At 42.4% G+C, this 15,602-nt stretch overlaps 1 protein-coding gene across 1 annotated transcript; it reads left to right on the top strand.

The window, feature by feature from the left end:
• The first annotated feature begins 4,070 nt into the window (after nt 1–4,070).
• Nucleotides 4,071–14,462, top strand: LOC129639430 (rho-related GTP-binding protein RhoG-like). The gene is made up of 4 exons (XM_055564588.1): nt 4,071–4,193; nt 4,861–4,956; nt 9,293–9,393; nt 9,569–14,462. Exons 3-4 carry the CDS (start codon nt 9,382–9,384, stop codon nt 10,157–10,159), a joined length of 603 nt encoding a protein of 200 aa, XP_055420563.1. The 5' UTR covers nt 4,071–4,193; nt 4,861–4,956; nt 9,293–9,381; the 3' UTR covers nt 10,160–14,462.
• Nucleotides 14,463–15,602: the final 1,140 nt, after the last annotated feature.

Here is a 15,602-nt window from a genome sequence, read left to right as displayed (position 1 = left end):
AAGTACCAGAGGTACCAGAGCTTCAGCATCAGTCTTTCCAATGAATATTCAGGGTTGATTTCCTTTAGGATAAACTGGTTTGAACTCCTTGCAGTCCAACGGACTCTCAAGAGTCTTCTCCAACACCACAGTTCAAAGGCATCAATTCTTTGGCGCTCAGCCTTGTTTATGGTCCAACTTACACATCCATACATCACTACTGGAAAAACCATAGGTTTGACTAGACAGACCTTTGTCAGCAAAGTAATGTCTCTGTTTTTTAATATGCTGTCTAGGTTGGTTATAGCTTTTCTTCCAAGTCTTTTAATTTTATGGCTTTTCTTCCCAATCTTCTAATTTCATGGCTGCAGTCATCATCTGCAATGATTTTGGGGCCCCCCAAAAATAAAGTCTGTCACTGTTTCCATTGTTTCCCCATCTATTTGCCATGAAGTGATGGGACCAGATGCCATGGTCTTAGTTTTTTGAATGTTGAGTTTTAAGCCAACATTTTCACTCTCCTCTTACACTTTCATCAAGAGGCTGTTTAGTTCTTCTTAGATTTATGCCACAAGGGTGCTGTCATCTGCATATCAGAGGTTATTGGTATTTCTCCCGGCAATCTTGATTCTAGCTTGTGCTTCATCCAGCCTTGCATTTCGCATGATGTACTTCAGCATATAAGGTAAATAAGCAGGGTGACACTATACAGCCTTGACGTACTCCTTTCCCAATTTGGAACCAGTCCATTGTTCCATGTCTGGTTCTAACTGTTGCTTCCTCGCCAGCATAAAGGTTTTGCAGGAGGTAGGTCTGATGATCTGGTATTCACATCTCTTGAAAAATTTTCCACAGTTGGTTGTGATCTACCCAATCAAAGGCTTTAGCATAGACAGTGAATGAGAGGTAGATGTTTTTCTGAAATTCTCTAGCTTTTTAAATGATCCAATAGATGTTGGCAGTTTGATCTCTGGTTTCTCTGCCTTTTCTAAATCCACCATGTATATCTGGAAGTTCTCAGTTCACGTACTGTTGAAGCCTTGCTTGAATGATTTTGAGAATTACTTTCCTAGCAGGTGAAATGAGTGCAATTGTGTGGTAGTTTGAACATTCTTTGGTATTGCCCTTCTTTGGAATTGGAATGAAAACTGACCTTTTCCAGTCTTGTGCCATTGCTGAGTTTTCCAAATTTGCTGGCATATTGAGTGCAGCACTTTCACAGCATCATCTTTTAGGATTTGAAATAGCTCAACTGGCATTCCATCACCTCCACTAGCTTTGTTCGTAGTGATGTTTTCTAAGGCCCCCTAGTCTCCATACTCCAGGATGTCTGGCTCTAGGTCAGTGATCACACCATCATGGTTATCTGGGTCATTAAGACCTTTTTTGTATTCTTGGCACCTCTTTATATCTTCTGCTTCTGTTAGGTCTATACCGTTTCTGTCCTTTATTGTGTCCGTCTTTGCAAGAAATATTCCCTTGGTATCTCTAATTTTCTTGACGAGATCTCTAGTCTTTCCCATTCTATTGTTTTCTCCTATTTCTTTGCATTGTTCACTTAGGAAGGCTTTCTTATCTCTCCTTGCTATTCTTTGGAATTCTCATTCAGATGGGTGTATCTTTCCTTTTCTTCTTTGCCTCTTGCTTCTCTTCCTTCCTCAGCTATTCGTAAGGCCTCCTCAGACAATCATTTTGCTTTTTTTTTTTTCTTTTTCTTGGGTATGGTTTTGATCACTGCCTCCTGTACAATGTTACGAACCTCCATCCATAGTTCTTCAGCCACTCTGTCTATCAAATCTAATCCTGTGAGTCTATTTGTCACTTTCACTGTATAATTGTAAGGGATTTGATTTAGGTCATACTTAAATGGCCTAGTGGTTTCCCTACTTTATGCAATTTAAGTCTGAATTTAACAATAAGGAGTCCATGATCTGAGCCACAGTCAGCTACCAGTCTTGTTTTTGCTGACTGTATAGAGCTTCTTTATCTTCAGCTGCAATGAATATAATCAATCTTATTTCAGTATTGATCATCTGGTGACATCCATGTGTATAGTCATCTCTTGTGTTGTTGGAAGAGGGTGTTTACTAGACCAGTGCATTCTCTTGGCAAAACTCTGTTAGCCTTTGCTGTGCTTCATTTTATACTCCAAGGCCAAACTTGCCTGTTACTCCAAGTATCTCTTGATGTCCTACTTATTCATTCCAGTCCCCTATGATGAAAAGGACATCTTTTTTGGTGTTAGTTCTAGAAGATCTTGTAGGTCTTAATAGAACTGTCCAGCTTCTTTCGGCATGCCAATGTTTATCGCAGCATTATTCACAATAGTCAAGTTTGGAAATGACCCAAATGTCCATCAGTAGATAAATAGCAGCCAGAAAAGTTCAATCCATGGAGAGAGAAAGCAGATTATAGGATGACTTACCGGGGCTGTGGGAAGAGGGGAATGAGAAGCTATTGCTTAGTGGGTAAAGAGTTTCTGTTTGGAGTTGTTAGGTAGTTAAAATACGAAAAAGGAGTCCAGAATGGCGGTGGCTAAAAGATAAGGAAGGGAAAAGCCTGGGAAAATAGAACAAAGCAAGGCCCAAGGACCGGAGTGAGGACCTCAGGTAAAACAAACAGCACTCCTGGCTAGCCCAATTTACATAGGGCAGGCCCAGGGGGAAGAGAAAAAACATATAAAAAGAGGAGCCAAAACTGGGCCAGGGGCCTCTCTTCTCTTGGAGTCTTTTGGGTAGGCATGCCCTCATGCCTTGAGGATGTATTTTTCCTTTACTTTCTAAATAAAACTGAGTTGTAACATGGAACTGTAACACTAGTCCATCCGAGAGCTGTAACACTGGTCCATCTAAGAGCTGGTCTGTCCGTCACTTCAAATTTTTGTTGCAATGAGACAGAACAGAGGAAATTACAAACTCCCTGACATTGTGACAAAAAAGTTTCAGAAATAGACAATCCTGATGGTTGCACACATTGTGAATGTACCAAATGCCACTGGAATTGTACACTTTAAAGTGGCAAATTTTGTGTTATATATATTTACTACAATTAAAAAAATTAATGATGTAGTATATCAAAAACTATCTAATTGTACAATTTAAATTGAAGGAGGAAACAGACAGAACAGGCTCCATCTTGAAAGCAGGACTCCATCTTGGGCCGGACTGTGGACTTTGAGCTATATGCCCAGTATCTATGGAAACAACATACCAATGGAAAACCAGACCCCCTGGATGAAGGAGCCTCAGGACTTGTACCTAGATGCTCCATCACCTAAAAGAATATACTAATTATCTCTGTAATGGAACAGGAACAAAGTCGTAAATCCCATTATGCTTAATAGGGGTATGACCATAGGCCTATTGATAAATGTCCACTGTTTAACTATCTAGGCTCATGACAGATGAGTCATGGGTTAACTTTGATCATATCTCTCTTTTACCTTGTCCAGACTAGTTTCAGGGAATTTGGGGAGGTGGGTTTGAGCACATACACTTAAGGTATATAAGGTTTTCACAAAAACTGGTCGGGGTCCTTGGCTAAGAGGAGACTCTGCCTTGGGCCCCATGGTGTAACAAACTGCACTCCAGTATCTGCATTGTCTTTCTGAGTGAGTTTGTTTCCTGGAATGCGTGGCTACAAAAAAATGAGTGAGCTGTATGGTATATGAATTTATATCTCAATAAAGCTGTTAAAAAAAGAGTCTATAGTTTATGATTTCATTTATATAAAACTCTAAAAAATACAAACTTATATATGGTGACAGCTGCCTTAATTCACTACCACATTTTCTTTTACTGCTTCCATTTTTCCTAACACTTTTTCAATTCCCTGATTGCCTCTTTATGTTAATATTTGTCTTGAGAAAACACGGGTCTGCGGAGGAGAAAGTGGTCTCATTTTGCCACAGGAAATGTGAAACTTGGGGGCTTCCGAACCGAGGAACTGGTATTGGGGTCCACATCACAGTGATCCTTGATTACCCAGAAGTGTAGTTTAAAAGCCAGTGGCTTGCAGACCACGTAGAGGGCGCTAGAACTCCATTTCCCAGGAGGTCTCAGGGCACAGGGTGGAGACTGCGTCTGACGACAGGGGTGGGACTCGGTCGCTGCCGGAATGATGCCCGGATCCCGCCTTGTTCGCTCAGCCATGAGAAACCTGGGAGGCTATGTGAGCTGCCGTTGAACGGCGCTGGAAGACGACCGCTTTGCCAGGTAATCCTTATCGAGAACCACCCGCTAGGCGGGCCCCTTGTTCGCTGTTTTCTCATTGAGTCTCCCCATCTCCAGGACGGTTGCCTTAGTGATCCACTTCCTTGGATGGAAGGGATTTGAGAATGAGATGAATTGTATATATTCGGGGGAGACTGAGCCTGCCCTTCCTATTGGGAAGCCGACGTTAGGCACTTATCTGTCCCAGGATCACGAGTCCAACCGAAGTTCCAGAACCAAGTACCCCTGGTGGAAAGGCTGCGAAGGAAGTGCCGAGCGGGCTTTGGTGGCTATGGATGGGTCACTACAATTGCCTCTCTGGTTTAAGTTTCCAGGCACAGGATAGTCTCCCCTGGCTCCAAGTTGGGGAGTGTTCACATGGCTTCCTTCGTCCCCGAGATTCTCGAAGTTGTCTTTGACTGGACTTGAACCAAAAGAATCACTCTTAAACGTGAAAAAGCTTCCTGGACTTAGATAACTAAGTTGCAGAAAGTAATAAATAAAAATGAGGGTCTTCTGAATTGTTTTGTTTCAGAAAGTTGCAGAGTGATTTAAAGTGAGTTAGACTTCTAGAAAGGGGGAGACTTGGGGGAGAATGTGCTAGAAATAGTAATACTTTGAACTGCATTTTTGTCCTTACTGTGTCTTTTATGTTGTGTGTCTAACCTAGGAGAAAATTGACTGCTGAGCAGTGTACATCTGAAGAAGGATGCTTTGTCAGATGAGATTGGAAGATTTAGAAGAAACTATAATTCCAAGGTTAAAAGTGAGTGCCTTCTGAGATGTTGGTCTCTGCAGATTGAGGCCACTTTTAGTTTCCAATCCTAGAGACATACTTAATGATCTCTGAACTGAGCTGGTATCTACTTCACAGTGCTACTATGAAGCTTAAATAAGATATGTGAAAGTATTTTACACAATGCCTATAACAGCCTCTCAGTTTTTATTTTCCACTTGCTTCCTCATAGCAACTATTTCCTCTGGGCCATGCATTACTGTGTATTATTGTTTACCTTTTTATAAAAGTCCTGCCTTTACCATAAAACTATAAGCTTCTATCATCATTTGTTGCTTTTAACCCTTTTTTGAGTCCCTCCTAGCAGTACATTGTGCATAGTAGTACCAGGGAGAGTGGGTGGATAGTGGTGGTGATGAGAGGAAAGCTATCATCTGTAAGGAGAAAGCATTGTGCTGGATGCTGGAGCTGAAAGAAACAAGCTTTCTCCTAACAGTGATAAACAGAATATTTGCCTTTCTCTTGTAACTCCCAGCCTTTTCTCAGAGCTCCCAGCCCTTTAAAAAGTATTGTTTTTATTTTCAGTATTTTTAACCATTTTAAAGTGTACATTAACTATATGCACATTTTTGTGCAACAGATCTTTAAAATTTTTTCATCCTGAAAAATTGAAACTCTATACCCCTTAAACAGCTCCCTATTTCCCCTTCCCCCAGCCCCTGGCAACTACTATTCTACTTTCTATGAGTTTGAGTATTCTAGATACTTCATATAAGTGAAATCATGCAATATTTGGCTTTTTGTGACTTTACTTCACTTAGCATAATGTCCTCAAGGTTCATCCATGTTGTAGTGTATGAAAAGATTTCCTTTTCTTTTGAAGGCTGATCTATGTGTGTGTGTGTGTGTGTGTGTGTGTGTGTATTTCTTTATATGTTATCCATCGATGTACATTTAGGTTGCTTCCACCTCTTAGCTATTGTGAATAATGATGCAATGAACATGGATGTGAAATTATCTTTTTGAGATCCTATCTTCATTTCTCTTGGATTATATTTTTTAGTATTATTTTTAAACTTGTTGACTATGGAGAAGTTCAAATATACACACAAGTAGAGAAAAATCGTATAATGAATATGTGGGCTGGATAAATGAATCAGCTGTACAAAGCACCTCCCTCCTTTTGCTGAACCCCTCCCTTTCATTGAGAGTTTGCACCAGGTGATTATGTTTTGTTTTGTTCAGACCTGCGATGTTCTAGGTACATTTCATCATCTAGGCCCGCCGTCAGTGACTTGAGTGCCTATCTGCAGATCATTTTATTATAGATACCAGAAGTACTGGTAGATGTAAACTAGTAGAAAAGAGTATAGTTGACTTTTCCTAGTTACAGAGATGAGGAGCTAAACTTAGGGTGCAAAGTGGTCTTTGTGCCTCAGAGTTTTTCTCTGGTTCAGTAGCCACCAACCCCCCACCCCCCCATCAGATGCACTATTGTCCTTAAAGCAGTCACTCTGAATGGTATCTAGAGGAGTCTGGGAAGATGAGTCATACAGGCAGTAATTGCTATCAGATGCAAAAGAAATTAATCCAAACTGGGAAAGCCAAGGAAGTTTATTTTCAAGGAATGCGGTGGTGACTTTGCCCTATTTCTACTGTTGTTGTTCAGTTGCTAAGTGTCCAACTCTTCACAACCCCATGGACTGTAGCACGCCAGGCTTCCCTGTCCCACTATCTCCTAGAGTTTGCTCAAATTCATGTCCATTGAGTTGGTGATGCTATCCAACCATCTCATCTTTTGTTGTCCCCTTCTTTTGCTTTCAGTCTTTCCCAGCATCAGGGCCTTATCTAATGAGTTTGCTCTTCACATCAGGTGGCCAAATTATTTCCATTGACTTTGTATGTTTGATCCTCATGTCTGTTCCTAGATGGAAAAAGACAGAGCTGATGGTCAGTGAATACTCTGGGATGGTTGCCTACTAGGCTCTGGACTTTTAGCTGTGGGACCTGTGCCAAGGAAAGGAAGACTTCTAGGGGGAATACCTCACTGGTCAGAATTGGCTGTGTGAGCAGAAAGCTATTCCTAGTGGGCCTGTGCAAAGCATACTGAGAGGGCCAACTTTTCTTTAAAGGAAAGTGAATTCGCTCAGTCATGTCCGAATCTTTGCAACCCCATGGACTATAGCCTACCAGGCTCCTCCATCCATGGGATTTTCCAGGCAAGAATACTGGAGTGGGTTGCATTGCCTTCTCCAGGGGATCTTCCCGACTCAGGGCTCGAACCCGGGTCTCCTGCATTGCAGGCAGATGCTTTACCCTCTAAACCATCAGGGAAGCTAAGTTTTCTTTACCTTGACCCAAAATGAAGTGTTTGGTTTGGTTTAGTTTTTGGCTATGATATGGGCCTAATAAGACAACAGGATGGAGGATATATCTATTCCTCTGAATTCCCAAGGTGAGAAACTGATTCTCAATTTTTTTTCCTGTGATCAAATACATATGATAATGTATCCCCTTTCCTCCATGTTCTGATACTTGAAGTTAATGCTATGAGGATCAGGTATGAAATTAGGGCAGTAGTTAAGAAGCTAAAGAAAATGGAGTGCTATGGGGGCACTGACACAGCAGGACACTGACTGGATATTAATATGGGGGTGTAAACATGGACGTGTGCATGCTAAGTCGCTTCAGTCATGTCTGACTCTTTGCGACCCTACGGACTGTTGCCCGTCAGGCTCTTCTGTCCATGAGATTCTCTAGGCAAGAATACTAGAGGGCTTGCCATGCCCTCCTCCAGGGTATATTCCCAACCCAGGGGTCGAACCCACATCTCCTACGTCTCCTGCACTGGCAGGTGGGTTCATTAACACTGGCACCACCTGGGAACATGGGAGCTCATAGTAAACATGTTCCTTGGAGATCATCTGTGTTTCATCATTAACTTGCAAGTACTCGATTCATGAAGAAATGGACTAGAATATAGTGGTGTTATGAACTGTAGTTTTACTCAGATACGGACAAAAGGGATGAGACAGAAGGGTTTGTCTAGCATTGTAATCACATTATAGAACTTTTGCCTTCCCCAGCAGAATAGTAATTTTTGTGAAGTCATAATAGCTTCTAACACTTTAATGAGTACTTCCTATGTGGCAGGCACTAATGATTACAGCACATGCATTCTTTCATTTAAGCTTCAGGTTAAAAAACTTGTCCAAGTTCACAGAGCTTAGGAAGAGAGAGGACTGGTTTTCGACTCCAGGCGATCTGACTTCAGAGTCTGCACTCTTAGCCACTTCTCTATATGGCTGAAGCTGACTGGCCTACTTTTCTCTCCAGTATTTTGATGCCACTATGGTTTTTGCAGTAGTCATGTACAGATGTGAGAGTTGGACCATAAAGAAGGCTGAGCGCTGAAGAATTAGTGCTTTTGAATTGTGGTGCTAGAGAAGACTCTTGAGAGTCCCTTGGACTGTAAGGAGATCAAACCCATCAATCCTAAAGGAAATCAGCCTTGAATTTTCATTGGCAGGACCGATGCTGAAGCTGAAGCTCCAATACTTTGGCCACCTGATGCGAAGAGCTGACTCACTGGAAAAGACCCTGATGCTGGGAAAGATTGAAGGTGGGAGGAGAAGGGGTAACAGAGGATGAGATGGTTAGATATCATTGATGGACATGAGTTTGAGCAAACTCCTGGAGATGGTGAAGGATAGGGAAGCCTGTGGAGAAGGCAATGGCACCCCACTCCAGTACTCTTGCCTGGAAAATCCCATGGATGGAGGAGCCTGGAAGGCTGCAGTCCATGGGGTCGCTGAGGGTCGGACATGACTGAGCGACTTCACTTTCACTTTTCACTTTCATGCATTGGAGAAGGAAATGGCAACCCACTCCAGTGTTCTTGCCTGGAGAATCCCAGGGACGGGGGAGCCTGGTGGGCTGCTGTCTGTGGGGTTACACAGAGTCGGACACGACTGAAGTGACTTAGCAGTAGCAGCAGCAGCAGGGAAGCCTGGTGTGCTGCAGTCCATGGGGTCGCAAAGAGTCAGACATGACGGAGTGACTGAACAATAACAAACAACAGTGTTTTAGGAACAGAGTGTATCTTTGCTGAGACTGTAGCCACAGATCTGAAGTCAGAGCTATCTTTCCTATTGTTTCAACTTTGGGAAACAAAGGTTTCTTCTTTCTACACCAATTTTAAAAAATTAGTTAACATTTATTTAGTATCTATAATATTTTAGTAGCTTTGATACAGTGTATGTGAGGCCTTATGACAATATTGTAACCTTTGTATATAATAGTTTTTAATCTTGTGGGGCTCACAGTCCTTTTTGAGTCTGATGACAGTTTTGGATCTTCTTTCCAGAAAAATTTACCTACGCACATACACATAATATTGTGCACAACTGCAGAGGTGGCTTCTAGAATCTTCTGAAGCCTATCTTCTAGCAGGCCATGGACTCCATGGTAAGAACTCTTGCTCCATACAACCTTTCCCAGCTTCTGTGGTGTCAGGAGGCCAGGTAGTGGGTGGGGGGAGGGCCTTACCTCCTTTCTTATCAGAGAGAAATGTTTATATAGCTCAGGCTCCCTAGATTAACCAAACGTCTATGAACATTCTTTCCTTCTCTTTTATACATAGGACTCCAAGGGAAGAATGCAGACGATCAAATGTGTGATTGTGGGAGATGGGGCTGTAGGTAAGACCTGCCTCCTCATCAGTTACACAACAAATGCCTTTCCTGAGGAGTATATCCCCACTGTCTTTGACAACTATAGTGCCCAGACATCTGTGGATGGCCAGATTGTCATCCTGAACCTGTGGGACACAGCTGGCCAAGAAGAGTATGACCGACTGCGAACACTGTCCTACCCCCAGACCAGTATCTTCATCATTTGCTTTTCCATTAGCAACCCATCTTCTTATGCCAATGTGAGGCATAAGTGGTACCCCGAGGTGTCCCATCATTGCCCCAATGTACCTGTTTTGCTGGTAGGCACCAAGAGGGACCTGCGAAGTGACCTTGAGACAGTGAAGAAGCTAAAGGAACAGAGCCTAGTGCCCACAAGTCCTCAGCAAGGCACTTCCCTGGCTAAGCAGGTGGGGGCTGTGAAATATCTGGAATGTTCAGCCCTGATGCATGATGGGGTCCGTGAGGTATTTTTGGAAGCCATCCGGGCTGTGCTTTACCCTGCCACAAAGAAGAACACCAAAAAGTGTGTCCTCTTATAGCTTTTGGGATGATGGTTGGGGACTGCACCCACAGAGAAAAAAGGGGAAATTCCCTTGATAGCATTTAGCATTGCCAGCGTGAGCCACTTATCTCTTCTCCTAGAAACCCTAGGCTCCAGGTTATTTGGCTTTTGGAGGAATGAAGAGAGGCTAGTTTGTACTTGGCTGCTTTGAAATTCAGTCTGAACCTTTTAGAGAAAGTTTGAGAGTGAGAGAGTGTGTGTCTCTCCTGTCAAAGTGATGAGAGGAGACGTCACCAGATGTTCTTTTCGGCACTGGCCAGGCCACAACTAAGCAGATCAGCCTAGTACTGTTCTTTGTAGGCTTTTGCTTGACTGTTTGAAATCTAATTTCAGCTTTCCTGGATGTATTTATCATTGAGCTAGTACCTCACAGAAGGACAGGGTTCTCCGTTTTCAAATCATTACCTGAAGCTTTCTGATATACTAATTTTTGGAAACCATTTTAGGTGTGATTCCTGGGTGTTCCCAGTGTTGACATTTTCTTTCCATTCTTGAGATGAGACATTTTTGCAATAATGGTTAAGCTGCATTTCTAGAGTTCTGTGAGATCGTAACAGATGTTTCTTAAAAGCGTTCTATGGGCCTCTGGCCTTTTGAGATGGCTCACACTCCATCTGTGGAGTGTGTTTCTCTCTTAATAAGTCTGCTTGTTACCTAAAACAAAAAATGGTTCTGTGGTCAAATAAGGCAAGAATCATTGATTTAAATAATGCCAAATAGTTTCTTTTACTGCAGGAAGTTTTATAACTTTTAATAAGTATGCAATATTTCCCAAACTTATTTCACTGAACTTTTGTTTTTTGGTCCCATGCAGCACCTATTAATATCTCTGGGAACACAGTTTCAGAGATGCTGGGTTACTGGGGACTGGGTATTCCCATGGTGGAGACTTAAAAAAGCATAACGTGGTCCTATTCTTTGTGATGTTTCCTTCTCTGTGCCTTTGAAAGGAATGTTTACCAGCCATGGCCTTGTTATTGATTCCTCTTCCAATCCTCAGGAGGTGGGTTTGGCACTTAGTCATAACAGTACATTGTCTGTGGGATCTGATGTTCAGATTTGCTTTCTGATTCTGCTAGCATTCTGGGCCCTGTGAAGGGAAAAACTGTGTCTCTGAGGCTTCTGTGTGGCCCTTCTCACATCACCCTTCCACTGTAAGGAAAGACCACTGAAGATTAACCCTCTAAATGAAAGCAATGAAACAACCAAACAAGTAAGATGTCCTGCCAGTCAAGGGGTTCTGTGATTCCCTCTGAGACTTCTCTTCTGCTGTCATTCCTCTGAGCCATTATAAAGGCTACTCTGCTCTTTTCCTGTTCCTCCTCTGTATGTCTCTCTGTTTGTGTGTGTTCATCCCTGTGTGCCTTTTGAGTTTGCTTCAAGAGTGTTGGAGTATGTTGGGTTTCCAGGCCGAAGGGGCTATCCTCACCCTTGTGGCAGTTTTGTTGGCTTTCCTCAGTTTGCTCTGGGGCGAGATGAGTTGACTTCTGTCTCCCCGTGGACCTGCTGATCCTTCCCCCAGCTGTATTTTTGACCTTCTTCATTTGATATGGAAGGAAAACTTCTCTACCTGACAGATAGTGGTCAGCAACTTCACCATGCACATGTCCTCTCATCCTGCCAGAATAGCATGGGATTTTTGAGAATTTGGGAAATGGAGCTAAAAGGATCTCATACCTCCCCTTGGGGTGAGTGAAGTGCCTGTGCTTTGCTCTGTGATTGTCTTGTTGTTGCTCTTTGACAGGATAAGATCAGAGTAACCTCAAGCTGACTGAACTTCCTGGATAGGGTTGCCAGATAAAATAATTTTTTTAACCAATTTTTTAGTGTAAGTGTGTACCTTGTAATATCTGGGACATGCTTAACACCAAAAAGATTATTTTCTGTTTATCTGAGATTCAAAGTTAATGGAGCATCCTGTATTTTTATTTGCTAAATCTGTTAACTCTACTCTTTGAGAATCTGGAACCTGGAGGTCAAGCAAATATCAAGTATTGATAGAACATAAAAGGTTATATAAATACTCTGTTCTTCCTCCCTTTCTTCTGGTTTCCCTTTTCCCTCACAGTGCACTAAAGTGCTTTTTCTTTTTCCTTCATCACTGTACTCGCCACTTCATGCAATATTCCATTGGTGTGTATGTCTACAATGTTAATTGTCTGAAGCTGTGGAGGATCCAGGATGAATACTGTTGTCCAGCACTTGCCTTCTCAGTTCCAATGTACTGTATCTATTTTCCAGCATGCAACTCAGGGTCTCCTGAGGCTGGCAGGGATTCCGTATGAGCAGTGTGTTAACTTGAAGAGGGTGAACGTGGCCCTCCTCAAGCCAAGGCTCAATCAGATCAGATCAGTTGCTCAGTCGTGTCTGACTCTTTGCGACCCCATTAATCGCAGCAAGCCAGGCCTCCCTGTCCATCACCAACTCCCGGAGTTCACTGGGACTCACATCCATCGAGTCAGTGATGCCATCCAGCCATCTCATCCTCTGTTGTCCCCTTCTCCTCTTGCCCCCAATCCCTCCCAGCATCAGAGTCTTTTCCAATGAGTCAACTCTTCACATGAGGTGGCCAAAGTACTGGAGTTTCAGCTTTAGCATCATTCCTTCCAAAGAAATCCCAGGGCTGATCTCCTTCAGAATGGACTGGTTGGATCTCCTTGCAGTCCAAGGGACTCTCAAGAGTCTTCTCCAACACCACAGTTCAAAAGCATCAATTCTTCGGTGCTCAGCCTTCTTCACAGGCAAAACTCTCACATCCATACATGACCACAGGAAAAACCATAGCTTTGACTAGATGGACCTTTGTTGGCAAAGTAATGTCTCTGCTTTTGAATATGCTATCTAGGTTGGTCATAACTTTCCTTCCAAGGAGTAAGCGTCTTCTAATTTCATGGCTGCAATCACCATCTGCAGTGATTTTGGAGCCCAGAAAAATAAAGTCTGACGCTGTTTCCACTGTTTCCCCATCTATTTCCCATGAAGTGATGGGACCAGATGCCATGATCTTCGTTTTCTGAATGTTGAGCTTTAAGCCAACTTGTTCACTCTCAACTTTCACTTTCATCAAGAGGCTTTTTAGTTTCTCTTCACTTTCTGCCATAAGGGTGGTGTCATCTGCATAAATGAGGTTATTTATATTTCTCCAGGCAATCTTGATTCCAGCTTGTGTTTCTTCCAGTCCAGCGTTTCTCATGATGTACTCTGCATATAAGTTACATAAGCAGGGTGACAATATACAGCCTTGATGTACTCCTTTTCCTATTTGGAACCAGTCTGTTGTTCCATGTCCAGTTCTAACTGTTGCTTCCTGACCTGCATACAGGTTTCTCAGGAGGCAGGTCAGGTGGTCTGATATTCCCATCTCTTTCAGAATTTCCCACAGTTTATTGTGATCCACACAGTCAAAGGCTTTGGCATAGTCCATAAAGCAGAAATAGATGTTTTTCTGGAACTCTCTTGCTTTTTCAATGATCCAGTGGATGTTGGCAATTTGATCTCTGGTTCCTCTGGCTTTTCTAAAACCAGCTTGAACATCAGGAAGTTCACGATTCACATATTGCTGAAGCCTGGCTTGGAGAATTTTGAGCATTACTTTACTAGCATGTGAGATGAGTGCAATTGTGTGGTAGCTACAGCATTCTTTGGCATTGCACTTTGGAAAGTGGGGCTGTTATCGTAATGTGGCCACTGTGGAAGTCAACTGGCTTCTGGGCACTGGGCCCACTGCCCTTGTGTAAAGTCACTGGGTTTTTCCAAAGACAGTCAAATGGAAGTGTATTCCAGTCTCACGATGTTCTGATTGATGCCACCTTGGGTGCTCACAGGACTTTATGGTTGAAAGGGGCTAGACACATGGCTGTCATCTGGGTCTCTGGGAACTTTCTATTTAGCTACTGACATCTTTTAAATTAGCTTTTAATTTAATAGTGCCTCCTGCTCCTCTTTTGCCTGTCAAATTCACAAATGTAAGCCTGGGTTTGGTTTGGGCAAACTTGTGTTCTCTAATAAATGGAGGTGTGATCCACAAGTCTGAGTGAGTGGTTTTGTTTTGCTCTGATTTAATAGTCTTATGTATACACTGACATCTTGGTTTTTATATTTAATTTATATGAAGACTAACTGCTACTATCACTTTTAAATTTTTCACAAGGAATGCTAATAAACTTTTCTGATTTTACTGGGTCTGTTGCTTTCTAAAAATCCAAGCAATTCCTCACCACCACCCCTTTGTCTTGTGTGTGTGTTAATTGCTATCTTGTCCAACTCTGCAACCCCATGGACTGTAGCCCACCAGGCTCCTCTGTCCATAGAATTCTCTAGACAAGAATACTGGAATGGGTTGCCATGCCCTTCTCCAGGGGATGTTCCCAGCCCAGGGATTGAACCCGGGTCTCCTGCCTTGGCAGGTGGATTCTTTACTGTCTGAGCCACCAGGGAAAGTGAATGGTTTCTAAATGCTTTTCAGCAAAAGAAGAAATAACTATAACTGTCATATTGCACATGGTGCCTATGTGTAACTGTACTTATTTTTCTACATCACATAATCAGCATAAGGAATTGTCTGTCCTGCTAACACTGATTCTCTAGTTCCTGCCCACCCCTCACCTATTCATCTCCAGGATTTAGCTTCATATCCTGGTTTTCAATAATGATGGACCAGTGAGTTGCCTGTTGGTGATTTTTCTCACTTATTACACGACATTCAGTAAACAATTCTCAAGCTCTTATTGTGTTACAGGCTTGACTGTGCCAGGGGTAGGAAAGATTCTGCATTTAATGTCTTTTGCCTCTTCCACTTAGCTCAGGAAAATCTCCTCCTGTTTGTTTTAAAAATGAACTAAGGAATTCCCTGGTGGTCCAGTGGTTAAGACTGCTTTCGCTACTGAGGGCACGGGTTTGATCCTCCCTCCTCCCCCCAAAATACCTAATCTTGGCTGGCAACTGTAAATAATGCTGGTATACTAGTAAGTGCACAGGAAGAGCAAAACCATGTTTTTTGTTTTTAAAAACCACTTTATTGAGGTATAATTTACATACTGTACAATTCACCCATTTTAAGTGTACAATGTAACAATTTTGAGTAAAGTTACTGAGTCATGCAACCATTACCAAAATTCAGTTTGACAATATTTCCATCACTGCAAAGAGACCCCTCATGTGGTTAATCCCATTCCCATCCCCAGCCCTTCATATAAATGGAATCAAATATGTGGCCACTTGAAACTCTTCTTTCATTTAGCAAAATCTTCTCAAGGTTCATCCATTTTGTAGCAAATATGGGTAGTCATTTCATTACTGAATAATATTCTACTGTATGGGGTACACCATATTTTATCTACTCATAGTTGAGGGACGTTTGGATTGTTTCTACCCTTTGGCTGTTACAAATAATGCTGCTGTGAACCTTCATATAGGTTTTG

Source organism: Bubalus kerabau, chromosome X, assembly GCF_029407905.1.
Source record: "Bubalus kerabau isolate K-KA32 ecotype Philippines breed swamp buffalo chromosome X, PCC_UOA_SB_1v2, whole genome shotgun sequence".
Classification (NCBI taxonomy): domain Eukaryota; kingdom Metazoa; phylum Chordata; class Mammalia; order Artiodactyla; family Bovidae; genus Bubalus; species Bubalus kerabau.
Note: the sequence above shows the minus strand (reverse complement) of the source record. Positions and strands in the feature narration are given on the sequence as shown.